This window comes from Semicossyphus pulcher, unplaced genomic scaffold, assembly GCF_022749685.1.
Source record: "Semicossyphus pulcher isolate SPU_LCO1_2020_fin unplaced genomic scaffold, fSemPul1.0.p SCAF_2, whole genome shotgun sequence".
NCBI lineage: Eukaryota > Metazoa > Chordata > Actinopteri > Labriformes > Labridae > Semicossyphus > Semicossyphus pulcher.
The window spans coordinates 16,333,342-16,360,802 of record NW_027211693.1 but is presented as its reverse complement, the minus strand read 5'-3'; the positions used below and the strand labels follow the sequence as shown (position 1 = coordinate 16,360,802).

The window sequence follows — 27,461 nt, the reverse complement described above, 5'->3', positions numbered from 1 at the left end:
TTCATGCACATTTCCCCTTTTTCTCTCTTTCTCTGTCCTGCCTTCTGTAGAGGATGTCTTATATCATGAAGGTAAGGTTAGACCAAACTCTGTTTCTGTGTGTGTGGGTAAGAATGTAGGCTTGGGGGGGGAGGGGGGGGGGGGGGGGGGGGGGGGGGCGGCGTTGAAATAGGGTTGCCTGTGTGTGTATGTGTTGAGCTAGCATGCCAATGCTCTGTTTGCTTCACTCCTCCCTCGTTGTCAAATGCTGGGTTTCCTGTTTTCTGTGGCCCTGCGAGTCTCGCTCTTTTCTTCTCACTACGGTTTAGTACGTTATCAGTTATCTGATAAAACGACTTTCTGATGTAACCATGGTTTCTACTGGAGCTGATGCTTTTGGAAATCCACACACAAGTGCAGTCAGGTCTTCTATCACTCAGCCCTGACTGGTTTTGTCAGTGTGTCACACTGTTATGGGTTAAGTGATGTTTCTTTTTAAGGTGGTTCCATGAGACTGGAAAATCTTGTAGAAACTATGTTTTCCATATGTGATGATTTACAAGTTTATCAGATATCACAACGATGTGGGCCCAACACTAACTTTTAAAACGTTTTTGCCAGGTTGGAAAACAGACATCAGCTCTTACTAAGACTGAAATGGTCGTTGCTATTATTAATCACCCTATAAATGTAGGCGTTGCACTGCTATGCATTTGTAATTGAGCCTACAACTGAAAGTGTGACATAAAAAGCTCTTTAATAAAACCAAACATAATTGTTTGTTGTTGGTTTTACATAAGAAAGTTCACCCTCAATGTTCTTCACAGATCCTTAAAAATACATCCAGCAGGTCATTTTCTGCTTGTAAATCCCCGTCATTTATCTAACCCTAAACACACATTTTTGCTGTCTCTATTATCCTTTTTTAGATTATTTTTATGGCTTTTACCTTTTATTTATAGGACAGCTGAAGAGAGACAGGAAATGCTGGAAGGAGAGGGTGGGGGATGATACGCACCAGCTGGTCGGCAGAGTCGAACCTGCGATCAGTGCGTCGAGGACTGTAGCCTCTGTACACGGGGCGCCTCCTCCACTAACTGAGCTAAACCAGCCCCCCGTGTCTCTATTTTTTTATAATACAAAGTGGTTGCCATTAGGGGTATAAATCGCAAGTTTCATCACGATACAATATTATATCGATTATTTGAACAACGGTACAATATTTGCCAATGTCACAAAGTCTGCCACAATTTTGAGTCGGTTCAATTAAGGGGTCTGCGATCGCTACGAGACGAAATACGCCCATTGACACAATCCATTACATTTATATTATCAAGTCACAAAAAGCAACAAAAATTTGGTTTCACAAAATGTATTCATGAACTCTGAAAATCATAAAGCACAACATAAAATGGAATTTTAAAATGAAATAAAACAAAGCTGCCTCATTTATTCTCCAGAGGGGAGCAAATATCTTCAATGTGCTTTTCTAGGCTGCCATTATCTGTTAGCATAGTTGTCGTTTATTGTGGAGTGGGAAGCGTTAGCTGACCTTAGAGCTCCGGAAATGGTAAAGCCATGCCGTGGGAACAAATAAAGGTGCACCTAAGATGGCGTATCGCAATATGGATCAATATTTGCTGTTTGCCGTTGGTCATTGAATCAAAATATCGATCCAGACTGAGGTATTGTTACACTCCTTGTTACCACTGATGAAATGGCAACCAAAAACCAACTCCAACTACATGCTGCATCTCCTCTTTGTCTGCTGTTGTTTAACATGTTTGCTTTCAAAGCTTTATATGCAAAGGCCTCTTCTATTATGTTCTGCTGCTTCCAAGTGGCTTTGAAATAAATACTGCAAGCTTTTAAGGTCCAGTGTGTAAGATCAGAGTTATTGGCAGTAATATAATATGTATATGTATGTTTTTATTTGTGTTTAATCCCCAGAAAAGTAGAAGAGGGCACCAGTTTGTAGGTATTGTTTTATAGCGGACCTTTTGTGAGTTTCATGGCCACCGTAGGTTCTCCTACAGGCTTGGAAGGGGAGGATGAGAAAGCAGTTTGTCTTTTGGTTGCAATCTGCAGCCTCACCACAAAATAATAAATCCTACACACTTCTTCTTCAAAGAAACAAGAATTGTTGTACTCAAAGAAGTTGCATGGAGCTAATGACTGACCGTCTTTGCGGCAAAACATGTTGCGTGCTTTTGGTTGCCGTTGGCACACACCCCTACTTTTCCTCTCCTCCCACGCATCAAGTCTCCAGAACACCGAGCCGAAGAGAGCAGAACCTGATTACGCCTCAGGAAATACGCTCTGTGCTGCGTGATGCAGTGCCATCAGTTGTTCCTGATACCTCAGAGGGACTTTTAGGTACAGTTTAGGTTGCCCCATGATTTCTTTTGTACTACCTATGTTCCTATTGCTCATTTGACTTAAGGTAAATGAAATTTCTTCTTTCCAGTTCAGGGTCTGGGGAAAATGACATCATGTAAAATACTATAAGATGAAGATGCTCATAGGTCACAAGTTTGCCAGCTGTCTGCTTTGCTAAAAGCACATCCCCCTTACTGTTATTTTTAGCCCCTTAGTTATTCATCACACCTCTGTTTTTAATGTGCTCATGAAAGGAAACATTGCACCAGTTTTCAAAACCAAAACTCAACTCATCAAGAGAAAAAAATCGTTCATTCATAAAACCACATTACTGTGGTTAGCTGGAGTGTAAAAAGTTAAGTAATGAGAACTGTGTCTTACAGGTAAAGCGTGAATATGTAAAGCAGATTTTCTTCTTCCTTTACGGAAGTCAGTGGCTGGTTTTAACATGGTGAATAGACTGGGGGAAATACCTTTAGGCCATTTTAAGTAGCCCTTTTTGTCAGGATCACAACATGCCTGCTGCCTTGTTTGTTGATGCAATTTTGTTTATTCATGTTGTTTGTTCATACGGGATGCGCATCCTTGTAAGCTTGCATTCTGTTTGGTTTGGAGCCGTGGCTTTACAGGTGTGTAGCAGTATTAATGTGTGTGTGTGTGTGTGCGTGTGTGTAAAGATGTTCTAAATGTGTAATGTTGCACTCCTTCAGGACTCCAGCAAGAGCCCACGGCCCATGAAGAAGTTCCTGCCAGGCAACAGGAAGAAAGAGCGGAAGCCGTCTGATGATGATGTTCAAATGAGGAAAAGTAGGACTTCTATCTCACTTAGATATAAAATGTTCGGAAGGAATAAGGCTTAGTTTACTTTTTGTGGTTGTACAGCTGTTGTTTGTCAGCGTAGATCATGAATTTTACTGCTACGGACCAGCGCCAGTCATATTTTAAGACGTACAAAATGCTCTGCGAGTAGTCAGTAGGGAGTTTGCAAAAATTACCATGGCGGTTACAGCCGTCTCACGCCTCGCCGAAGTGGTTGCCATAGGTTGCACATAACGATATGCACAGCAACACCTCGTCCATTAATGGGATTGGCTCCTTAGGTTTTTGACGTCTCAAACCTGCCCATCTGAAAACGTGTTGTTCAACACAAACACTGGATTTACACTGGGTCTTTAATATTGAATGTAAAATTCAGATGTACAGTTAAGATATTTAGGAGGATGTTTTTTGTGTCATTAAGGAAATCATTACCAACTTGATCATTGGCATACATAGTAGAGAAAAGTGGGTGCACTGAAAGAGCCCCTCTGATGTAATCGATGTTCACTGCATCAACACAGCGCGTGGCTACTGATTATATTTTTGTTGACACCATCTGCTTAATAAAACTCCTCAGTGTGTATTCATGATATTGATCTCTGGTTTTGCCAGGCACGGTCGCCCTGGAGGAGGACGCTCAGATACTGAGGGTGATTGAGGCGTACTGCACAGGAGCCAGCCTTCACCAGACCACCACAGGTCTGTGTTTGAGTGAGAACAACCGACAAATTGTTTCTGTTGTCTTTTCTTAGATTGTACATATTCAGCCATGAATCAAGCTTTCCCTTTAATGTGTCTGTGTGTGTGTGTGTGTGTGTGTGTGTGTGTGTGTGTGTGTAGCTGTGCGAAAAGAGTGCATCCCTCAGGTGCTTCTGCCAGAGGAGGAGAAGATCATCGTGGAGGAGATGAAGAGTAACGGGCAGACGGTTATTGAGGAAAAGTATGTGGATGATAACTTGGTTAGACAGGCTTTCATTTTCTTATTGTGCTAATAATGACAAAGCAGGCTGTGTTATCATTTCTATTTGGATCCGTGTTTCCTCTGCGATTAGATTGGAAATGTAATATTGATCCTATTTAGGCTGTAATCTTCACACAGTATGACCTTGAGTTGAAAGCCAGTGCAACCTTGATATACAACTATGTTGGCAAATAATGTTTTACCTTCTTATTTTATGAGAAAAAGGACAAAATAAATACAAAAAATAAGAAATTTTCTTTTCCTTGTATCAGGAGCCTGGTTGATGCCGTGTATGCTTTAAAGGACGAGGTTCATGAACTGAAAAAGGTAAGTGTGATTGTGTTAGTGAAACAATTGAGCACACTCAAAAAGTCCGTCTAACACACGATTTGTGTGCATCTGTTAGGACACATAAGGACACATAGCTCCGTGTCTTCATGGTACTGTTGTGTTGACATGTATGGCTGTTAAAATAAGATAGAATGTCTGTCATCTGATTTGTTTCATTCTCCTGCATTGAAAAAGGCCTCAAAATTAAAACCAAAAATTATCAATGTTCTTTGTTAAATACATTCTAACAAATACATGTTATTCCACAATATATTTAACAGCATTTTAAAATTACAATTCCCATTTCCCCTCGAATTCTCCCTAGATTCTCTTTTCCCTTTTTTTTTCTACATACACCTCAGTTAATTTAATCATATATAACATGAAAGCTATAATCTTGAAGATTTTCATTTAAATGAATGTTAAGTCTGTTAAGTCTCTATCTATCGCCAAATGAGGGAACACAATGGTGATCGAGCCTATGGCCCACTGATGAAAGCCTTTGCATTTGCAGAATGTAGTTGTATTACAGACTGGGTGTCTGTGGCGACATTCGCGGAAAGCGCCGCCCAGTTAGTGACGAGTTTTCCATCACCCAGTGGTTGGTCTGCCAGAGAGGGTAGGCGGAGCTAAGCGGCTGCATTTCCGGTCTCTGCAAGTGTTGAGAGTAAACAGTGATCTACTATGGCTGAACAAACAAAGAAAAGATCGATGACTACAGATACAACTTCAAAAATAAATGAAAATCCAAAGAAAAAGAAACAAATTGGACGCTCAGATGACAGTCAATTACTGTATACCGCCATTAGGTGGCGCCCAAGAGAAGAAAACTGCAATCTTGGAGATTGTCAGTTTAAAAAGGTTTTTTATGTAGCTTTGTCTGATTTAACTTGAAGTTAATATACAATCAAACAATAAACTAGCAGTAACAATAAATAATGTGCATACATTTCGACAACAATTATTTTCCTTTTTCTACCCCCTCCCCCTCCCCTCTTACTGCGCCTGTTACAGATACAGTTAATGTATCTTATCAGCCAATAATATCCTCAGTTGTTTAGTGAGCGCTGTTATTGCCTTTGTGTTTTGCAGGAGAACAAGTGGATGAAGCAGTTTCTGGAGGATGAGCAGAAGTCCCGCAAAGAGCTGGAGAGAGTGGTTCGAAAACTGGCCAAGCAGAAGAATGACTGTGCTTGGGAAGACGGCAGCCACTGAACACATCCGTACAATCATCCACATCCTGGTACGGCTGTTGTGTGTGTATGGGTACATTTATGCAAGCATGCTTGGAGAAGGACAGTAGGGTTCAGATGTGTGAGTGTGTGTGTGTGTGTCTGTCGAGTCTCCATATTTCAATCACAACACGCTGCAGAGTTGGACTCCTTTTCCTGCGAATTAGCTCCAAGTTTCTTCGCTTCAAGTGCTGGAGCGTGATGTGACATCTTCTTCAAATCGAATCTGTCTTCCTGATCCAGCCTCTCACTTTGAGAAAAAGAAAAAAAAACACATGCCTCTTCATGAAGCAGCTCAGCTACACTTAGACTGATTTTGGGGATGTTTCAAACATTCTGCCTCTTGGCTATTGGCACCGTGAACACTCGCCAGCAAACGGGACGATATTGGACGCGGACAAAACAAGTTCTCTGCTGCTTCTTTTGCTTCAGTTGGAAAAGGAAAGAAGTACGAAGCCATCAAGTCCAATATGTGTTCTCTTGCATGCACTTCTGTTACCCAGGGGACTGTTTTTCTTCCCTTTACATCATGACTTTTTTTTGGTCATTGTCATTTTTTACTTGCCCTGAAGAGAGGTGGATTAATTGAGTTTTCATGCGCATGCAAGATTGACTTTTCCGCAACTTTCTAGACATTCACATTACAGGTTTCCAGGTCGTTTTGGAGGCGTTTCAGAGAGTCAATCAGGTTAGCTCATGATGTAACATTCTGTCTTTTTCCAAATGCAGCCCTTTACAATGTATTTAAAAACTGCATGAATGTACAGCGTTTCTACAGTATGAATTCTGCATCAGAAAAGATATTCAGATATATAGTCCAAAGCTTTCAGGGATGAAGCTGCGTAATAGAATAGAAAAAGGCTTATCTATATATCATTTATTATACATTTAAGAGTGCGCAAATAACGGCAAAGATGTCACCCCTACTTTTCTTACTAAAATGTACTCGTGTAACAGTTTCTCATATTAAATGCATAGCTTAGCATTATTTTAAAAGAATAATCTTTATTTATTGTTCACCCAAACATTTAACTGCGCGTTAGCCTTTATAGATACAGTTTTGCTGCCTTTAAATCTGTAATTTTATGAAACTATACTGTTGTTTAAAGGCAGAAAAAATATCTGTATTGGCTAAGAGGGATTTTGTTTCATCACAGAATAGGAAAAGTTACTAGCAGCCTGCTGCAGAGCTGACGGAGCCAGACTGAGGAAACGCATAGAGATTTATTTGTGGATGTTAAGTAGAGCTCGACTGTTATAAGTGCCTCCCGAAAGGGTCAACAAACTTTAAGAGAGTTTAAGACCAGACAGGGACTAAATGGATGATTTATTTTGAAAGTGTTACACGTGGTTTGTTGTTTTTATTTCAATAGGAGGAGCTCGATCTTAACGGGTCCGAAAAATAAACAGGGCTTTGCTTGCTACGTTAGATGCACAAGAACCCACAACGGTACATTTCCTCATGAGGTTAATTGTGTGTGCACTGTCAACACTGTTGCTGCGCTGTAGAGCAGCAGTGGAAGCTATTGAAATGCAATAAGTGACTGCTTTACTGGCTGACGTCTGGGTTAGACCCAGTGTTACAGGCCAGGTTTGGATATAAATGCAATAATAATGAATGAATTAACCCAGTTTATTAACCAAAAGAAGGGCCAAACCATGTGGTTCAGCTGTCATGCAGTTTGGCCATTCATCTTTTTTTTTCATTTTGCCTTTATTTAATTAAGTCTCTTGGTGTTGATGGTCGTTGTGAAGATCACAGACCAGGTCCAAGTGTCCATTACAAATAATCCAAAACGTAACGTCATACTGTACAATCTGTGTTGGCACGTTCACGTCTGTACAGGCAGTTCAGAGCACGGTGCAGGGGACAAGGAAGCACAGGTACATCTGCAGCAGTCATTGTTTTGCTCTTGGGAACTTCAGCATGCACGAAGAACTCACTTCGCTGAGGTGCTGCAGCTCCTTTTTAGTCACTATTAAGATCCAGACCCAGATTCAGAGACTCTGCTTCCTGTACAGATGTGAGACTGTCTCATTGTAAGTTGTCCGTGGAGATTAACATGGTTGCTGTTTTCTAAGTTGTTTCATTAAGTACCACATACTGTAGTTTTCAATTCCCAGCAGCCTCACTGAGCACTTACCGGTGGGAGTGGGTTGAACGCCGGTTTGTTTATCTGAAATGACGTCTCCAGACCACCGTGTGTGTTTTGTTTTTGAAAGGTTGTTCTATGCAATTATTGTTGCAAGTATTGTAATGCTTTTTTTTTTTTCTAGACACTCTGTACTTTGTGTTTGGTCATTCTTTTATTAAAAATTTAATATAAGAAGTGGAGTTTTAGCTTTTATGCATCACTTTGAGCAAAGAAATGGAAAACCACACAGCAGTAAAACTGCCTGTTTCCTCATTCAAACCGGAAAATCCACCAAGGCAGGCTGTTCCACGCAGCATTCAGCTCGTGTGCGGTTCAGGAATTTGTGGGTTAAGTTTTGGTGGCACGACAACCTTTACAGGATGGAAGGATTGACTAGATGACATCCTGTGAGAGAGCGCTGCCTCTGCATCAAATCACACCTCCATAGAGATTCACACTTTCCATGTGCTAACTTTAAACTGTGCTGCGTTTTGCATTTTTGTTTGAGGGGGACGTTTTGTATCCTACTCACTAAATACTTTTTAATATTACTCAGCAGCTCGGCGCTACTGTAGATTCTCAGACCTGATGGTTTCAGTAGGATACAGTTTGTTAAAAAAAAAACTACATTAGGGTCACAGTGATCTGTGCATTGCGGTAACATTTCATAAAAAGAACTTGACATTACTCATTACTATATTTCCACTGTTTCAGATGTTTCTGCTTTTTTAGAGCCGTTACAGTATTAAATTCTGTATATTTGATAATTAACTGAATGTTCTCTACAGTAATTTGTAAATTGCATTATATTATTTTTAGGTAGTGCCTATAATATAAAATCCATCTGCATTTAAAGTGAATCACCACAAGACAATAAAGAAGATGGATCACACAATCTGAAGTTTTAAGAGTTGGATGACTGATTTATATACAGTTAAAAACTAATGAGAACCAGTGGCTGCTAAAGGAAGGAACAATGAATAATCTGCAGGTACTAAAATAAATGTCAGTAATAATAAAACATGCACAAGATTTATAAATAGAAAGTTGATAATTGGACATTGACATTGAATTTCACACAAATCTTGTATAACCGCGAACAATATTGAAAGTATCGTCGTTACTGAGCGTAGCTACACGTCTTGAGTAGTGATCTTCATCTTTGTGGTTCTGTTTTTTATAAGCATCATGAGAAAATACATCTTTTGCTCTGTGGTTTCCTATGTCCTAGAAATGTTTAACCAAAGTGGCACAGACTGAGCTTGAATGTAGACGCAGTGTGCTATATAGCAAGTAGTTTGAAAGTTTGATTTCTCTGTAACCCAGGACGATCCGTTGTGGTTTGTCAGAAGAGTACGCGTGGTCTTTTAACATTTGTTGTATTTAGAATTTTCATACATATGTTTATGTTTAAGTACAATGTGTTTATCTCCCTAACTTACGACTACCTCTCAAAATGGGGAAGATACAAGACAAACTGAGGAGGGGAGGACCAATAGTTTAGGTTAAATATTAAAGTTTCATTTAACAGCCGCAAAACGTGTACAATAATAAATACGGAACAACTATTTACATTCTCGAAATAGGACAACATAATACACAATTATATCTCATTTAATAAATTATATTTGAGTAAGAAAAAGCAAAGAAATCTTTAGTTTGATTATCGCTCCAGTCTGTTTAGGAGAGGCCTCCGTAGCTTTCCCTCTCTTTCCTTTAGGTCCATGCTTGTGCTCAAAGACGAGTCCTACAGCTGGTACATCCCAAAGGCTGTGGCTCCCTCATCGTAGTCCACCAGTGAGAGGTCTTGTACCCGGACACTGAGCTGGTTTCCTTCCTCCAGTGCGACCACCTCCCCCTGCGATGCCGTGCACAGTCTGGGGATCGACACAGACCCCTTGTGGCTGTCCAGGCTGCAGTAGGCCTGCATTGCAACCTTCTCCATTGCTGTCTTACTCTTCCTCAGCATGACCCTGCTGGACAGCGGGCGCTCAGAGTCGCCCTTCGAGAAGGTCACCTTGGAGTAGAGAAAGTAGTTCCCAGACTTTTCGATCGTCAGCCAGCTCTTGTAGAAGGAGCTGATGTTCCTTAAAACCGAGTGCTCTGTGTCCCACTGGAGATAACCCGCTGGAGAGGATAAGGGAGAAGTTCATCAGAATCAGCTTTATTGGCCAGGTACATACACATACAAGGAATCTGACTCCGGCTCAACTTCGCTCTCTATATACAAGCATTAAACATTAAATATTAAACTAGAAACTACAAGCCAACATTAAACATTAGATAAAAAACTTTTATGTACAAGCCACGAGAGACAAAAGTGCAATGATGAAGAGTGCAAAGGATACCGAGGCTGCCGTCCACGGCACCATCTTGGCTGCTGTAACAATGTTAAGAATATTCCAAGTCTGAAGTTATAAATGGATTTATGGCTACTGATTGCTGCATTTTTTAAATCCAAAGTATGAGTTTTGATTTTTTCTTACCTGTAGATGTTTTGGTGCGTGATTTCTGATCAACTACCATGCTTGCCAAGGCTCTGTAGGACTTTTCTGATGAAAGCGCTCTCTGCTTTTCAGATGAAAGGTCTTTCTGCATCTCAGATAAAAGCGAGGACACTGGAGAAGAGAACGAATATCTGGTCAGAGACATTCAAATTATATTTGTGTATCAAAGTTAAAGTATAAAATTACTTGTATTAAAAACAAAAAATGAAAAAGTTGTACCTTTTCCTTCAGGTGGGGAAAGTTTTTCCTGTAAGAATGAAAAAAGCGAACATCAGGAACACGTACAATATTTAGTTTGTCTATGATAATTATAAAGAAAGGTAACAATGAAATATCTTTGTAACTGTGTTCACAACTTTCTCATCTTGCAGCAACGCAGTGCGCTGTGAATATCACACCTCACCTGCTTGTACAAGAGCATTTCCTGTGCTACTTTGGCCTGACTGACTGACTGACTGGCTCTTATTGCACAGAAAAAAAATGTGTAAACGATTTAAACTGATCTTTCTCATGTTATTTTAAATAATAGCAAACCAATTTGGCAATGAATCAGAAAAATAATCTTTTCAGTTTTTTTTCAGCATTTTCAGTCTTTAAGGCATCGCTTTTATAAAGTAAATTCACAGTGTTAAACCCAGCCTGTAGTTATTTGGAAGATTACATTGTAAGTGCACAGCTAATGGCACAAATTATCATCTTGACTGCATTGTAAAAAAAATCTTATTTATAAGAGAAGTTTTACCATTTTGCCAATGTGGGACAGATAGATGAATCCTCCAATCGACAGAAATAAATGCAGCAGCACCACGCCGACCAAAAACTGGATGAGGGACTTGCTGTGGCCCCGTGATGGAAGAGGAGCCGGGAAGAGGACTGGATGGGACCCGTCGTGGCGTGGAGGCACCGGCGGTGGAGCCGCGCTTGTGTGGTAAGTGTTGATCATGGCAGGGAGGAGTGGTGAAACCTAGAGAGGCCCGAGGTCCTTGACACCCCATGCACTTCTGACAACTGCTCTCTCAAGTAGCTGAGTTTTACTCTCGTTACTTCCTGGAAGCTTTGACATCTTCAACATGTATTTCTGTGATCTGAGATGTGACCTTTAGCAAGAACATGCACATGTCTTCAGATACCTCTTTGCATCTTCCTGTTTCCTCTGTGTTACTATTGAGCCTTATTTTATTTAGTATTTCTATGTCGATGTGGTAATTCTTCAATTTTTTATGTCAAGGAAAAATATTTCACATACATTTTAGCATGCAGGAACTTTGTGTTTTGTGTAGGTTGCATCAGAGCTGCCCAAAAGCCAATGTAGTGATTGTTCGATGGTGTCCTTACAGATTTCATGCTGTTGGAGCTGGTCAACGCATATGACCACGCCTGCAGCAACTCTTCAATTAGAAGCCATTTAAAGACTCATACCAGAAGCAGGAAGTAACACATATATACCACAACTTTACCAAAATAAAATATCATTATGATGGCTCAGTAAGCTGGAACAAATTCCAGTGTAATATAGCATGAATGCAATTCAACTTAAAAAGGTTTACAAGACACACGCAGAGGTCTTCAGTCTACCACAGAGTGTGAACACTCTGCTTGTTGTGGTGCCACGTTCTCCTGAAATGAGATCAATTTTTTACCGTACCCACAAACCCTGGTTGGGCTAGTATGAAACATTTGTTATGTGGCATATTCCCACAGAAGGTCAAAGAAAGCTGCAGAAGAGCAGAATGCAACGAAGTGGATGCAGCTCTGCTGTTGTCATGGGACTGTTTTTGCAAGAATAAGGTTGCATAAAAAGTTGTTGTTGGTCTGTTCTGCACAGAAACGGGTCAGTGCTTGTGCCAGTGGATGGATGGATTAGTGATTTTCCTTATATTACTGTTATGCTAAACTTAAAGATACCATAGCAGTGAACTTTATTATTATGTCTTATATGTCACTTATTTGTGACCGATTTTTAATGTGTCCTCTGCAGTTTTGAATATTGAATAATATCCACATTATTATATAAAACAAACAATACATCAATTTATTTTTTTTGGAACAGCCAATTCTTAATTTGGGTAATAACCATATTAGTTGTGTAAAAAATAACACTTATTTGTTCAAGTTAAAGCTCCTGTGAGGAGTATTTCGATGGTTATGAACAGACTGAAATGAATTCTGATTAATCAATATGACCGACTGAAACTGCTGGTGAGGGGTAGGTGTCAGACGAAGCGATTAACTGCACGCTGCCTTCGTTTTCATTTTCACATTTTGTTTGTATAGCGCCAAAGTTCCAACCAAAGTTATCTCGAGACACTTTACAAAAAGAGCAGGTCTATACCGTATTTAAAGAGAGGCCCAACATGAATCACCAGTAGCACTGAGCAACATTCGGCACATTGGCAGAAAAACTTCCTTTTAACAGGCAGAAACCTCGAGCAGAACCAGACTCATGTTGAACAGCCGTCTGCCTCGACTGGATGGTGAGTGAGTGATACATATGACGGTTAAAGAAAGCAGGAAGAGATTTTTTGTTTAAAACACTTTAAGCATGTACAGGACAAAATCAGCAAAGAGATAAGAGGTACGGCTTTGTCCACGGGGGACGTCAAAATCAACACAAACTGAAAGTTCCTCACAGCAGCTTTGACCCAGTTATTTTTAGGTACTGCATTGTGAACACACACCTTCTAAACGTGTGTAATAGTCTGTACAGTGTACACAGTAAACTTAGTATTGAATTGATGTATTAAACATTCATGCATTTGCATAAAAGCTTTATATCTGATCCACAGAAGATTCTTTCTTTCTGTAAATAAAAAAAATATTTCCTTAAAATATCAGCATGCTGTGGTAGTGAACACACTAAGACTACAGAGGTTCATCTAATAGCACAAAGACACACTCTTCAGCAGCTCATAGTCTCACCTAGTGGTTACAAATATTCTCACCTGTTGATCTAATGTATACAGTATTCACATTTACTAATGCTCTGAATAAACTAAATGTTGATATAAAAAATAGATCCCAATAATAAGTTCTCTATTGTCTAATGTTTGCCAGTGATGTCAGACAATATGGGATCATTTTATTAATAATATAAAGTTACATTCTTGTAATTGTTGCATCAATATCTTTTTATGTTAAATTATTGTTCCTTCTTCTTCCTTCAGCATATAACACAATATTACATTACACTAATCACTATGCTATACTGTTCAGCGCTCCTGTTTGTTGTTGTTGTTTATTGTGAAAAATCAAGACTCAGAACACAGGTTGATGCTTAAAAATCCAAAACACCTTTATAATAGCGTTTCTGGTCCAGCTGATTAATTTTATTTAAACCATAAAAGACATTCACTGAGTTGTAGGTGTTATGTGCATCTGGATGTACATTCATAGAGTCTCTCAGGAAACTTGAGACCTGCTTTACTTTGTCATTTGCATATACTGAAGGTCAGCCATGACCAAGTGAAGTAAGAGGCTGGACTACTTGGCACTGAGTGAACAGTCAAATGGAAGGTGACATTAATCTGTATCATAAAACCAACAGCAGAGTGAGATAGAAGGGTAATAAGGAAAATGTGTCGTTTGGATTAAATCTAAAAATAAAAAACATTACATTTCATAGTCTAGGTCATGTCTTATCGAAAAGTTAAAAGCTGTTAGGGAGTGTAGTGGACAACCAGAGTGTGGCGGCCATTGTGCTGGCTGCAGAGAGCAGCTCTTGTGGGGCTGCAGAGGATCTGAGGTTTTGAAGAGCTGAGGGAAGGTTGTCTCTGAACAGGGCACAAACCAGAGAACTGTGTCCTCGGAGTCGGCTGCTCCTCTCCTTGAACTGACTCCGGCTCACCGCTGCACTTCAATAAGGCCACAAAGCATCTGTAAAACTGTTTGGAAGCACAAAAGACAAGACAAGCATGTATTTCAGGTCAAAGGACACAAATCAAAATAAAACTAGGGTTAACTTGATTGAAACTGCATTAGAAAACATTCTTTGTGTAGCTCTACAATCTGCCTGACTAACAAGGCCAAACATCATCTGACCCATTTACAGCTGTGGGGGAGGGAGAGCTCTTATGGCCACAAACAGGAGCTATCTGCCATGAAGTGTGCTGCATGTAGCACCAAGGAAGTGTTGCTGAAGAGACACTGAGAGGGACAGAAAAATACTGAGACTGAGCTGCTCCTCAGTGTCACAGACTGACATTGAGTTCTCCTCTGTGGATGAAACACAGTACGTGTGCTTCAACCAACATAACATTAAATCCAACATAAGAGTGATTACTGGTCAGCCTAAACGCTCACCTGGTTGTTGAAGAACACGTAGATGACGGGGTTGACCACAGTGCTGAACTTGGCCAGCACGGAGGGCACCACGCTCGCCATGGGAGTGACCAGTCCGGTCCTACCGAAGGTGGCTATCAGCGCCATGACGCCGTAGGGCATCCAGCACAGCATGAAGCAGGACACCATGGACAACACCATCACCAATATGTGCTGCTCTCTGCGCTGAGCTGACAGAAGATTGATTTTACCCACCTGGAGACATGGAGAAGAGAGGAAGTTAGACCTGAATCAATTTGACATATTACCTGATGTCTGTAGGATTGTTTCGATGCATCCATTACCTCACTTTGTTCTTTGATTGATTACAGAAACCCAATATCTGTAGATGGGTTAAGCGCAACAACAGCTCCCTCTGGTGCCATCCAGTGGTAATACCGTAAAAGACACAGCAATGCACGCTGATACTTCTCTCTCTCCCCACATTAGCTGGGTTTACATGGAGCCTAAAATTCTAGTTATAATCGGTTTAAAAGCCCAAACAGACCGGCTACTCAAGACTTCTTGAACGTCCGTGTTAAATTTGGACCTTCTTATGCCACTATTTTAAAAGCTTTTAAGTGCAGCTGCGTAGTTACACAAACACCATGTAAACAGAAATCTTCCACACAGGTTAATGTGAAATGGGCTACAGTCACGCCCCAGAAAATGTGACACACATTCAAAAAAGACAGATTTAAAAACAATCATCAAAATCAAAGCAAGAAAGGCCGAGGTGTCCTGACTTTTTAGTAAATGGCAGTCTGTCACACTGGTGCCCTGTTTGGACAAATTGTTGCCTGGGAACCAGACAAATCTGCAAACGCACACTTAAAAAAAACTCCCCTCAGAGCCACAGAGGACTCCTCTGGACAAGAAAAAAACTACCCGTCCACTACACATGCCTCATCATGTCCGTCCCAATGGTCCCTCCTGGTGTACTCAATGAATCTAGCTGTGGACTAAAATTAGCTCGTAAACAATATTTCATAAGCCATGTGGATCCAGCAGTATCCTCAGAGATTGCTGTCATTGATGACTTCCCCCTGTGCTCACCGTGTTGTGTAATTACCACTGTGTTGCTCATCATGGTGCTCTATAAATAAAAGAGCAGTGGAAAGGCTGTCAAATTACCTCACGTCTTACACGCTCACTTACAGTTTGTATGAGGTCATAAACTCTGTTGCTCTGTCAACTCGATCCCTGTAATGCTACAACTTTCCTGACAACCAGGGTTGCCTGTAAGTGGGCAAAATACGGGAAAAAATACACGACTGGAAATTTGAAAACGGAATGAATGGATGGGACGTGTGGCTGGGGATGATATGAACGCTTTTTGTTATCACTGAGATTGCAGGGGGTGAGAGGAGTTGTCCATGATGGATGCCAGTTTTTACAGCATCCTCCTCTCACCCACCTCTATGACCGTCTGAGTTTAGTCACTCATGAGGATTGGACTTTAAAAGCAGTGTATATGGTATGTATATATATGTATGGCATATGGTTTGGCAGGGGTATATTTTGAGTTCTAGTATTGGGCTGGTTTTGTCCATAGACTGTATAAAAAGATGGATGACATGACAGCTCCTTAAAAGTGAAGCCAAACCCTCTCTATCGACCCCTGCTGACTGGCTGCAGTATAGGTCATAAAGCCCGCCTCCTCCATGTTAACAGATGGGACATGAGTCAAACTATAAAATCAAATTACACATCAAATAAATGTTTCTCAAACATGGTTTCTGTCATAATAGTAAGTTGTTATCATGCTGATTTATGTCCAAGTGTTTTTTCTAACAAGTTTATTTTTAATTAGTTATTTAATGCTGTCAAAAGGATGATTGACAGCTCTGTTAACATACGGCTCCTGCAGCCGATCTGTTCCTGATTAGCAGAGTGGAGGAGAAACGGCGAGAGGAGCCGTAACAAAAACAATCACTACAGTCATTGAAGTTTCATACCTGTGAACATTAACTTCTGACCAACACAAAGCTGTTCTGCTGTTAAATATGCAGTATAAGTGTGTGTTGTGGTTAATGGAAGTGGCTACGGTGACTCCACCCACCGATCTCTACTGCGCAGACTCTGGCTCCAAGTGACGTCACCATCACAAGATGGCAGCGCCTATCACGGGGGCTATTTTGGCATATATTCCGTACAATGAGAGCAGATGGAGACGCGTCGTCCATCTATATATACAGTCATTGGTTTTGTCACGCAGACCTGGCAACCCTGCTGACAACATTCAATGAGCAGGGGTTTCTGCATGAATGAGTTTCTGAATGAGAAATAATTACAGTACAATCATTTTATTTTAAATAAAAGACTCTATTTTCAGAATAAAATTGTATATTTTAGTCAGAAACATGCCCTTTGTCAATAAACAATTATAGAAGAGTAAACCTCTAAAGTGTGTGAGTTTGTAGAAGAAGCTTCATAGGCAGCAACATGGATGGAGAGCTGACATGCAGAAGCTTGAGCCACACTGATGCTGTTTACATAAATGTCATTTCTCCCTCTGCCGTGTCAGTCTGAGCCACCCTAGGGACGCCAGCAGAGGGCTCGACAGGCTGATTGCTGGGTTTCTAAGAGAAGCCTATGGGCAGGGCTCGCGGCTGGAGGGCGACGAGTGCACACGGCAGAGCCCTTACTCACCGGTACGGTAATCAGGTCTGCAAAGCCCTTCTCCGCTACGACTCCCTCGGGTGCATGGTGTAAAAAAAAAAAATGAAATGGAAGCTTATATAAAAGCAGGTATCCAATAGTAACGGGTGGCTTCCATGTCTAAAAATACCTTCTATGTGATTCATGGATAGGAGTTGTAAGTACAAAGTGCATTAAGGGAGCCAACACTGATCGGGAGTCCTTAATTGTCAATTATTTGAGTGACTGGAAGGTTTATGTAAGCCCCACCGAGGCAGGGATGACTCACAGGAAACTAAGATGGGGTCGTTGCCCTCAAAAACACATCCAGTGCCCCTCATACTCCCCTGAAGCACTGCCCTTAATATCTTCTGCCGCTGGAGGAAATAATCGAGTGTGTTTAAAAACAGAGCTGGTTTCAGGGATTATCTGGTTTGATGCTCCTTGAAATTACCTTCCAAACACAAGAGGGAGTCTGACAGTTCTCAACCTCTGAGATATGATCTTGTGTCCAGGGAAGCCCTTGGCATCTCAAGAGCTCACTTAAGCAGGCTTCATCACTGAGCAGATGGACACGGTGGAAGGCAGCATCCTGAGATAATTACAGCTCTATGCATGCAGTGTATGTGTTTTATACTGAGCCTTTGTTTGTGTTGTTTACAGTGAGGGGATTGTTCCTGAATGTAATGTCAGGAATACAATGTGTCCAGCCATATTTAATACAAATGACATATACAAGTAAATAACTTCAACTTGTCCTATAGTGTTGTGACGTTCACAAACGATCCGATTCTTTTGAACGGCTCTTCGGTGCGAATACGAGAACCGAGTCGTAGGTGAGAGCCGTTCTTTTTATAGTTGTACCCAAATTTCACTGCCCGCCCTATAGGCTGGGACCGGCAATCTTGAAACTCTGGCAAATGGGGGAAAAAATTGTGGGAGAAAAAAACAAAACACCGCAGTTCAGGCTGGATTACAGAGCTTCTGAAAGGGATAGGATCGCTAATTGGAACGGCACAACGGGAACGGTCTGCTTTACGGCCTCTTCAAAAGTAGCCCAACTCCGCTGGAAACCGCGGACCTGGCAACCCTGGCTTCGCATCACATGACGTGATACCCTGACTTCAACTACATTTCTTTTTAAACTCTAAACACAGGAGGACTGAATCAGATGTATTTCAGACTGTTTTTAATGTTTCCAAGTTCTAACTTTGCAAAGGTTTTGGTGGGAAATTTAAGCTCACCAGCAATCGACACAAGAATGAGGGTCATGGTTTAGGGTTTATTTCTTTGTCAGACCAACATGGTCTCAATCTCTTATAACTTAATTTGTAACTGAACACTAACGGATTTTACTCGGTTGTTACCTCAAGGACAACTGCACAAAACTACACCACAAAGTTTTGCTCTCTGGGTGACAAAAGCTGCAGCTGCAGGAAGTGCTACCGTCGTCACCTGTCGCCATCCCTTCAAGCGAGGATTTATTTCACTTTATTTCACAAAGTCTCCAAAAAGACACCGCAGTTCAGGTTGGATTACAGAGCTTCTGAAAGGATTGTCCTGTTTGCTGTTTTGATTGAGAAATAAATACAAAACCCTAAATAGGCAACAGGCCTTTACCGAAATTGAGCATTTTACAGCTCTGGAAAAAAATTAAGACACCAGTGCATCTGTTTTTCACTGGTTCTACTATTTATAGGTTTGTGTTTGTGTTAAATGAACTTTAGTTTTATTGTTAACATTTTCTCCGTACTTCCAAATCAAATATTCTCATTTATTTGCAGAAAATAACGACTGGTTAAGATAACAAAAGATGTTTTTCAGACCTTGAATAATGCAAAGAAAAAAAAATACTAATGTTTTAACTCAATCAATATTTGGTGGAATAACCTGGTTTTTAATTACAGCTTTCATGCGTGCCTGCTCTCCACCAGTCCTTCGAATTGCTGTTGGGTGACGTTAGGCCACTCTTGACACATAAATTCAAGCCGCTCAGCTTGTCCGATGGCTCGTGACCATCCATCTTCGTCTTGATCACTTTCAAGAGGTTTTCATGGGGTTCAGATCTGGATTGGGCCGGCCATGACATGAACACAGAGATGCTGATTTAAGGAACATTTTGAGTGGTCTCTTATTATTTTCCAGAGCTGTATGTGTTTTCTTGAATGTAATACCTGTTTTCATCTTGTGTTGGCTGATTACACTATTTTAATTTTAATTTGTACCCCTTAAAAAACATCATGTTGGAAAAAATATTTGAAGTAGTAACCTTAAAGATTTTCATGTAAATAAATGTCTGTTAAGTGGCTGTGGTGACATTTGTGGAAAAAATCACAAGCAGCACCCAGTTAGTGACGCGTCTTCCATCACCCAGCAGTGGTTGGTCTGCCAGAGAGGGTAGGCGGAGCTAAGCGGCTCCTTTTCCGGTCTCTGATGACTACAGATACAACTTCAACAATAAGTGAAAATCCAAAGAAAAAGAAACAAATTCGATGCTCAGATGAAGCAAACAGGCTAAAAAGTAAAGCGACCGTCAGTGAGGAATATCAAGAGTTAGGACCATGACAAAGGGAGTCAACCACAGATGCCTGATTAAATTGGGAAGCAGCCTCCAGCTATTACCACATATCACCATTAGGTGGCGCCCAAGGGATAAAAATTGAAATCTTTGAGATTGTCACTTAAAGAAAGCCCTTTAAACCTCCTGTGAGTTTTTCACTGCAGCAGAGTGAAGTTAATTCTTATTACTCTATATGAGCTACATAAGCAAACCAGACCATCAGCGACAAGATCGATTATTTCTATATAGTGACTTTTGACACTTGAAACCTCTGGCGGGGGGTAGGTGTCAGACGAAGCGATTAACTGCATGCTGCCTTTGTTTCCAGGACAAACATTTAAAGTGAGTGATACATGTGACTGTTAAAGAAAGCAGGATGAGATTTGGTTTAAAACACTACTTAAGCATGTGCAGGATAAAATCAGCAAAGAGATAAGAAGTACAGCTTTGTCCACAGGGGGCGCCAAAATCAACACAAACAGAAAGTTCCTCACAGGAGCTCTAATAAACACATTAAGTGACGTAAAGATTAATAAAAAAATTTGGATTTTCACTTATTTTTGAAGTTGGATCTTTTCTTTGTTTGTTCAGCCATAGTAGATTACTGTTTACTGGCTACATTTGCAGAGACCGGAAAAGCAGCCACTTAGCTCTGCCTACCCTCTCTGGCAGACCAACCACTGCTGGCTGATGGAAAACGTGTCACTAACTGGGCGCCGCATGTGATTTTTTTTGTGAAAGTCGCCACAAACACCCCGTCTGTAATAGTACCATATGCTGCAAATGCAGTGGGCCATTGGCTCAATCAGCATTGTGTTACCTCATTCGATGATAGGAGCTTAAAGACATTTATTTAAATGAAAATCTTTGAGATTATCACTTTAAATGGTTTTCACTATTCGACGTAAACAATATCTGATATTTATTAGTCCTACATGTCAGACACATTCGACTCATCAGTGTGTTAAAAACAACATGTCTGTGTTAAGAGGGTAACAGATTATCATGAACTCACCCTTCTGATTGCCACCAGGATTCTTCCATAGGAGTAAATCATGAGCAGGAGGGGCAGCAGCAGACAGAAGATGAAGAGACACAACACATACGAGATGCTGGCGGGTGAACGGAGGTGCCACTGGACGGAACATGTGGTTCCGGATCCCTCGAGTCCGTAGCTGCTCCAGCCCAGGAGGGGAGGCAAGGTCCAGAGGAGGGAGTAGACCCAGGAGCCTCCCACACAGAGCCAGGACTTCCTGAAGTCTGAGGCGTCAACCTTCGAGCAGCGCAGCACGGTGGTGTAACGCTCATAGGAGAGGACCGACAGGGACACCAGGGACACAATTCCTTTAAGGGCAAGAGAGGAGAAGACAGAGAAGTGAATCATTATCGTTATCAAAACGCAATTCGATCACTTTTTTATTAAACAAGGATCCCTTGTGGAAATTAAAATAAAACCCACTGCTTGCCCCAATAAAACATGGTTGAGTTTGTCCAACCAAACCTGCTTTCTGGTAACACTTTGTTCACTGCCAAACGAAACATGTAAAGGTATGGAATAGATTCAAACAAAAATAAGTGGATAGAGAGCGTGTTTTAAACAGTTCATACTTGATGCTATAGGCTATGTGAGATTCATGTTATGTGCCTCATTCCTGCTGTCAGTCCAAACAGATCAAAGACAAGAAGGCACTTCATGTACAGTAAAAATCCGTGCAAGAAGTAGACACAACTAACAGGACCTCGCTGAAGAGCAGCTAACCGACAGCATTTCACTGCAGTTTACATGCAATTGTCTCGTCTAGTACTGAGAAGAAAACACTCCAAGGCCAAGATATAAAGAAAAGAAGAAAACATATTTCTTTCCAGAGAAGCAGGCTCTATGGGTTGTAATGTCAGTCTATCCAACACTGCTGATCCTGGCAGAATGGATTGACATGACATTTTGTACAGACAATTATGTCTCCCACATAGTTAATTACTTTGGTGACCCCCTGACCTTCCACGTATAGCGCCACAATCAGGTTAAGATTTGTGGTTTCCAGATGAAATGTCTCAACTAGCCATTAAATACCATGGTTCAGACATTCACGTACGCCCATATGAATCCTAAAAACTTAAACAAGCGTCAACAGACAACAAGTTCTCGTGTACACACGCAACTCACCAAAGAGGGAATTGGCGAAGCCGTACCACTTGCAGCCGTACTCTCCCATGAGCCATCTTCCCTGCAGACTCGCAGCGAAACTGAAGGGAGTCCCGAAAACGCACACGAGGATGTCGCTCAGACTGATGTTCAACAGAATGAGATTGATGGGCGTCCAGAGGGAGCGAAACTTTGCGAAGACTAGGAGAGCGAGGACGTTGCTGAGGATTCCCGCCACTAAAATAAAGCCGAGGCATACCGCCACCACCGTGTGTCCGCTCCGGCTCAGCCCGCCTGGGGGGGCTTGAGGCGCCGGGGAGTCCCGCAGGGTGCCGTCGGTGCTGAGGCTGGAGCTGGAGAGAGAGCTGTCTGTGGTGCTGATATTACAACCGCGCGTGTGGAGGACCATAGCAGTGAGAGGAGAGGGCTGCAGAGGAGCTGTAAAAGCACAGTGGGAAGGACAAAATCCTGCACAATTCCACAATCAGCTCCACGCGCTGTAAGGGCCAATATAACCCAATCATTAGGAGTGTGAGGAGAGTGTTGAGTGATCCCTGTGCACGTCTTCACACCTGCACCCTTTAATGTATGGTTATTCCTCCACCCACTTCTTGTCTTTATCATCTCTGCTCCATGTATTTGTTATAATGAGTCATTTTGATCACATATGTCTTTGTAAATACAGCCAATCTCTCAGCATCACTGCTTTCCAGCTGCAAAAGCAATGACTTTGAATACATTGTAATGAGCTCATTTGAATCTAATTTGCATACTTATATTAACTTCCATGGGATTCGGCCACAGTAGGTGACTGTCCAAACTGGAGTCCAGATTTGACACTGGAGACACACATGGGAGAATGAATCAGGGTGCTCCACTCCAGAACTTTTGTTGCATGAATTTTGCGGAGCTTTGCATTTTTATATTCATCTCTACTTTCTGACTGATTCTGTGTGTAGCTGCAGACAGCTGGTTCAACTGAGCTCCAAGTAAGCCACCAAGCAGTTTCACATCAGGGTAGTTCTGTTAGGTAGGTAGTTGTTTAAATTGAAAGATATTTTCTACCTGATTAAATGATATGTTATTATCTGACAATGACTTTTTCTTTATTCCTGTGTACACATTCTGAGTGTATGTTTGCATAATACTGAGGAGTGGTTGCCACCACAACCGTTCGATTTGTATCGATTACAGTCGATATATGATTGGAGAGACTGACGTAGCTATGTGATGAATCCATCGCTGGAGGGATCTCTGTTAATCTCAATTACTTTGGTCAGTGCTGTCAGCTGGAACCCACAGACAGAATCCATGAACACCTAATGCCCCCTCTTCTTGCTCTGGAATCAGCCTCATTGACTTGTTGAAAGCTCAATAGGTAATCATTACTGCAGAACCAATCCCCCCTCTCTCCCTGTATTGGCTTCAGATCAGTCTGATTATGATTGAAACAAGGGGGGAGGAAGGATTATGGTTTCAAGTCTGCATGGATGCTGAAATCCCGTTTGCCTCCTGGAGGACTACAGATTGTCTGTTTTTCTTATCCCTATACCTGCTGCAGATCTTCATCCTGTATCTGAAAAGAGCTATCAGAAAAGGCCTTTCCAATCCATAGCTGCTGCAGCTCCTTTTGCACCTTGTTCTGTCTCCTTTTTTAACATCACTTCTGAGCCCTATGAGGCAAATTGTTATAAAATGTGTCCACCAAAGCATAGCCTGCTTTTACAAAGATCTTGAGTTGGAAGACTAAAGGGTTTTGTTCCAGTTCACCCTTTGCACTGTATTGTTTTTAATTTTTCAAAACATTCATTGGTATTTGCTCCTACAATGTAACTATAACATGTGCTGTGTCCTTGCAATCACTAAGACTAGAAAGCTAGAAAAAATGAAAATTTGAACTGAGAAGAGAAAGTAAATTCTGCAGCGAAGACCAATAATAATTTCTGTAATAAATATAATAATGTAATAATTCATTTTTTTCAACATGATGGATATCAATGGCAAAATACTGGACCAGTGTTGTGACGTTCGCGAACGATCCGATTCTTTTGAGCAGCTCTTTGGTGCGAACGACGGGAACCGAGTCGTAGCTGAGAGCCGTTCCGTTTATAGCTGTGCCAAAATTTCACTGCCCGCCCTAGATCCACTCCCCTTCATGCCGAATTACCACAGGCAGCTTTTTTCAACTGCAACTCCGCTACACGAGGTCACGTGCAGCAGAATCAAGTCACCACAACATAGTGCCGATGGTGAGCAACATTATAACCCTCCGCCAAGTTTGTTGTTGACATCTCTGTAGTCATACAGAGTTGTATCATAAATTATTGGCAAATCATTGACGTTGATTAATCGTGTTGTTTCCTTTTAAAGTTTATAAGCGCTGAATTTTAAATATGCATGTGTGTTGACATGGGAGAATATAGTGCAGGCACGTTTGCGAGTCTGACTAAAGAACGATTAACCGTTCTTTTGAACGGCTCTCGAAAAGAACGGAACCATAAGATCCGGCTCCCTTCAAAGAGCTGTAATTCCCAACACTATACTGGACGCAGGTTAAGAGGGGTGAGGATTTAAAGAATATTAAAGAACTGTCTGTACTAAGTCATTTCATACAAATATGAAGTGAGCGCCGGGTTACTTTTTCTCGCATAGATGACATGAATTGGCTCTGACATGCCCCAGAGTGACGTTGGTATGATAGCATTCAGCAGGACTAGTCTTGTTTCCAGGACTGTTAATTATAGTGTCTTAATGACCGCACTATGCTAAATACCATGTTCAGTAAGTTTCCCGTGCTGCCAAAGAACAAATTACCATATGAATACCGACATAGCTGAAACTCTGGGGTAGTTTTCATTACCGTGTCCATGCCGCCCATTGTTCCACAGTCATCTCACATTATACGGTTTAAATAGAAGAGGCATTAAAAGGCTATTAAATATCAAGTGAATCATTTTGCAACTGCTTGTAATTCAGCCTACAGTCTAGCCTTTTAGTCAAGAAACCACACGTTGCATCGCCGTAGAATTGTGATGAATTTGTTCAAGGGAACAACGCATGAAAAAGCAAGCAGATCGTCAGTATCTCAACTTAGAAAGGGGTGAAGAATAGCTGACAAAAGGATTCACACTAGAAAAATTCAGCTTCACAAACAAAGGTCCAAAGCAACTGCAGTTGAGGGAACACTCTTAAAAAAAGCAACAGTTGGCACCATGGCCTGTACACCAACACTTCTGGATCCCAGCGGCTGTGTGCTTCTCCTCCTGTTGGCCTTAGCTTGTGATTTGGACACATCGTCATGGGCATTTGTTGAACAGCCCCTGTGTCCCTTTGCTCCGCAACCAATAGTCAAATGACGCTGCTAATGGACACTTTATGTGTGGAACGAGGTTAATCTTTGTCTCTTTCGGGGTCAAATGAAGTTTGGCCAGGTCAGGGTATGATGTGCCCCTTCCCCCTCCTGCTCAGGGTCAACATGAGTCTGCTCAGCTGATGGGGGATGTGTCTCGTGACCAGGAGGGGCTACCATTAATTTAGCAGGACCTGAAAGAGGGTCAGGGAAAGGTTTTAATTGCCCCGTTTTGGGGACCAATGGAGGTCAGTTTAACAACAGGGAAGACATACCGTAGGGAGGCGGTTGTTTTGAGGGGTCAAGCTCCTGCCACTCTGGGACTGACCTGGCAGAAACTCATGTGTCCAGAGTTGGGCACAAACTGATGCTCGATGATGGTGCTCTCACTCCTCTCCTGTCCCCACCGTGTCACATAAATCTCTCTCTCTCTAGAAAGTAAAGCAGTCCCTTGTTGGAATATGGGGGCAGCAGGGCCGATCCAAAAATTTGACACAATGACAGTGCTGGATGAAAAAGTAGATGTGGATGTCTCTACTAAATTTAGCAACACTCTAATAGCTGTTTAGACGTTCAACTCTGAACAACAAATATCAGCCTCAGGGCAGCAACACAGGAAGGGTTAAGGGATGACTAATGTCAGCTGAATTCAGCCTCTAAGGAACCATCAATGTCAGTGCAAACTTTCATATAAATCTGCTTAATGACGCAACCTCTCCTGGAAGAGTCTGACTACCAGGACCAGTAAGACTGACGTCATATTCACTCCGCACTGCAGGAGACGGAGCATCAATGCAGCTTCTGATCTGAATGAGACGGCTAAGGGAACACTCATCTCCACATCCAACCATTGAAACAACAAATAAAACACACATAAAAAACACAACAGGAAAAGGCTAAACATGAACAGCTAAAAGAGTAAGGCAGCATCATGCAAAGTAGGACATACAAGCAACAATAAATAGAAAACAATAAAGCAGACAAGCAGTTTAAACGTGACACATAAAATCACATTACATTACAGAAGACAGGCAAGAGCATGGAGCGAGAGCAGACAGGGCATGCAGTGTATGTTGGCAGGTCTGGTTGTTTTTCAGCCAGCTTTTAATATCATGTTCAAAAGAACGGTAAGCCTCACTAAGGCGTATGTTTAAAGGGACCATGTTCCAAAACTGGGAAGCTCTTACTGTAAAAGCTGGCTGAAAGATGCACTCCGACATCACAACATGGTGAGAGTGGGCGAAACCGCGACCTTGATCCTCACACACTGATTTCTGTTGTCGAGATATGGCTTTGAACCAGCATAAAGCAGCAGAGGAGAAATTACATTTTGCCATTTTTGCGAGGAGGCCATGGCCAATCAAAGGGTCATTTTTTTTGTGCATCAGGGTTGTGTTTTTTTCCTTACTACTAAATGTGAGTGCGTGCTCCCATAACAAATACTGGTGACCTCTGTAGTGCACTTGCTGTGTTAGCACTTTGCCTCGGCCTACTAAAAGTCTACTTTTTGAATTAGTCAGAAAATATTTAATTTGAGTTTCACCAAATGTAGATGTTACTCTAGTCGGGGGTGTTTTCTACAGCTTTCTGAGAACATCTTTCCCGTGCAGTGAAATAAAACTCATCCAAACTAGCCGCTGAAATGGACTTGAAAGTATATATTTATGGGTCTTTATGTGAGTGAGTGAGTGAGTGAGTGAGTGAGTGAGTGAGTGACGGTACTTTCACAGCCGTAAAGAGAGAGAGTTACGACATATTGGACCTCCACTGATGCGACTCTCTGTCTATACGGCTCTGGATACTTTGTTCGGGGAGTAGGCGGGGCTGCTCCTCCGCTGTTCGTCTGCTGTCCTCACCTACGTCCGCAGCGCGCACCTGCTTTCTTAGGATAGTCCTAGTCTTGTTTCTTTTACATACACCATCATGCACATGTATGCATATATTTATTTTTTTCTCAACACATATCTTATGTGCATATTCGTCATTGATGACAGCTGAGGTATTTTCTCCTCTGGCATTATCCCATTTTCACACAGGACGTTTTTATTGCCTTGGACTGATTAAGTCACACGAAAGGTCACCTATCCCACCAGAGCCTGCATCTGGCTGA

General features: G+C 41.6%; 3 protein-coding genes across 4 annotated transcripts in view; 1 reads left to right on the top strand and 2 right to left on the bottom strand.

Annotated features, from left to right (window-relative positions):
* The window catches only part of arhgef6 (Rac/Cdc42 guanine nucleotide exchange factor (GEF) 6), a 28,619-nt gene extending 20,584 nt beyond the window's left edge, over window positions 1-8,035 (top strand). The window contains exons 17-22 of one of the 2 annotated variants that reach the window (XM_069669630.1): window positions 51-71; window positions 3,069-3,165; window positions 3,790-3,876; window positions 4,018-4,117; window positions 4,411-4,465; window positions 5,561-8,035. In XM_069669630.1, the coding sequence (XP_069525731.1) occupies window positions 51-71; window positions 3,069-3,165; window positions 3,790-3,876; window positions 4,018-4,117; window positions 4,411-4,465; window positions 5,561-5,683 (483 nt within the window). In that variant the 3' untranslated portion in view covers window positions 5,684-8,035. The remainder of the gene's footprint in view (window positions 1-50; window positions 72-3,068; window positions 3,166-3,789; window positions 3,877-4,017; window positions 4,118-4,410; window positions 4,466-5,560) is intronic. The other variant, XM_069669631.1, reaches the window with a different exon arrangement.
* A 697-nt stretch (window positions 8,036-8,732) lies between these two features.
* cd40lg (CD40 ligand) lies at window positions 8,733-11,329 on the bottom strand. Its single transcript, XM_069670381.1, has 4 exons — window positions 11,085-11,329; window positions 10,562-10,589; window positions 10,322-10,453; window positions 8,733-9,962 (listed from the first exon to the last, which is right to left on the bottom strand). The coding sequence occupies exons 1-4, from the start codon at window positions 11,283-11,285 to the stop codon at window positions 9,583-9,585; spliced, it is 741 nt and encodes a 246-aa protein (XP_069526482.1). The 5' UTR covers window positions 11,286-11,329; the 3' UTR covers window positions 8,733-9,582.
* Window positions 11,330-13,748: 2,419 nt separating this feature from the next.
* tmtops3a (teleost multiple tissue opsin 3a) lies at window positions 13,749-22,411 on the bottom strand. Its single transcript, XM_069670031.1, has 4 exons — window positions 22,024-22,411; window positions 20,875-21,203; window positions 14,642-14,875; window positions 13,749-14,223 (listed from the first exon to the last, which is right to left on the bottom strand). Exons 1-4 carry the CDS (start codon window positions 22,409-22,411, stop codon window positions 13,999-14,001), a joined length of 1,176 nt encoding a protein of 391 aa, XP_069526132.1. The 3' UTR covers window positions 13,749-13,998.
* Between the last annotated feature and the right edge of the window lie 5,050 nt (window positions 22,412-27,461).

What these genes read in the sequence shown, in the direction of transcription:
- cd40lg (XM_069670381.1), bottom strand. Translation starts at nt 11,285, where the DNA reads ATGATCAACACTTACCACACAAGCGCGGCTCCACCGCCGGTGCCTCCA. An exon ending in TGTCCCACATTGGCAAAATG is followed by an intron (nt 10,590 to 11,084) that starts GTAAAACTTCTC and finishes TCATTCTTACAG; the next exon opens with GAAAAACTTTCCCCACCTGA. An exon ending in ACGCACCAAAACATCTACAG is followed by an intron (nt 9,963 to 10,321) that starts GTAAGAAAAAAT and finishes TATCCTCTCCAG; the next exon opens with CGGGTTATCTCCAGTGGGAC.
- tmtops3a (XM_069670031.1), bottom strand. Translation starts at nt 22,411, where the DNA reads ATGGTCCTCCACACGCGCGGTTGTAATATCAGCACCACAGACAGCTCT. An exon ending in CTTCGCCAATTCCCTCTTTG is followed by an intron (nt 21,204 to 22,023) that starts GTGAGTTGCGTG and finishes TTGCCCTTAAAG; the next exon opens with GAATTGTGTCCCTGGTGTCC. An exon ending in ACGTGTTCTTCAACAACCAG is followed by an intron (nt 14,224 to 14,641) that starts GTGAGCGTTTAG and finishes GCTTCCAAACAG; the next exon opens with TTTTACAGATGCTTTGTGGC.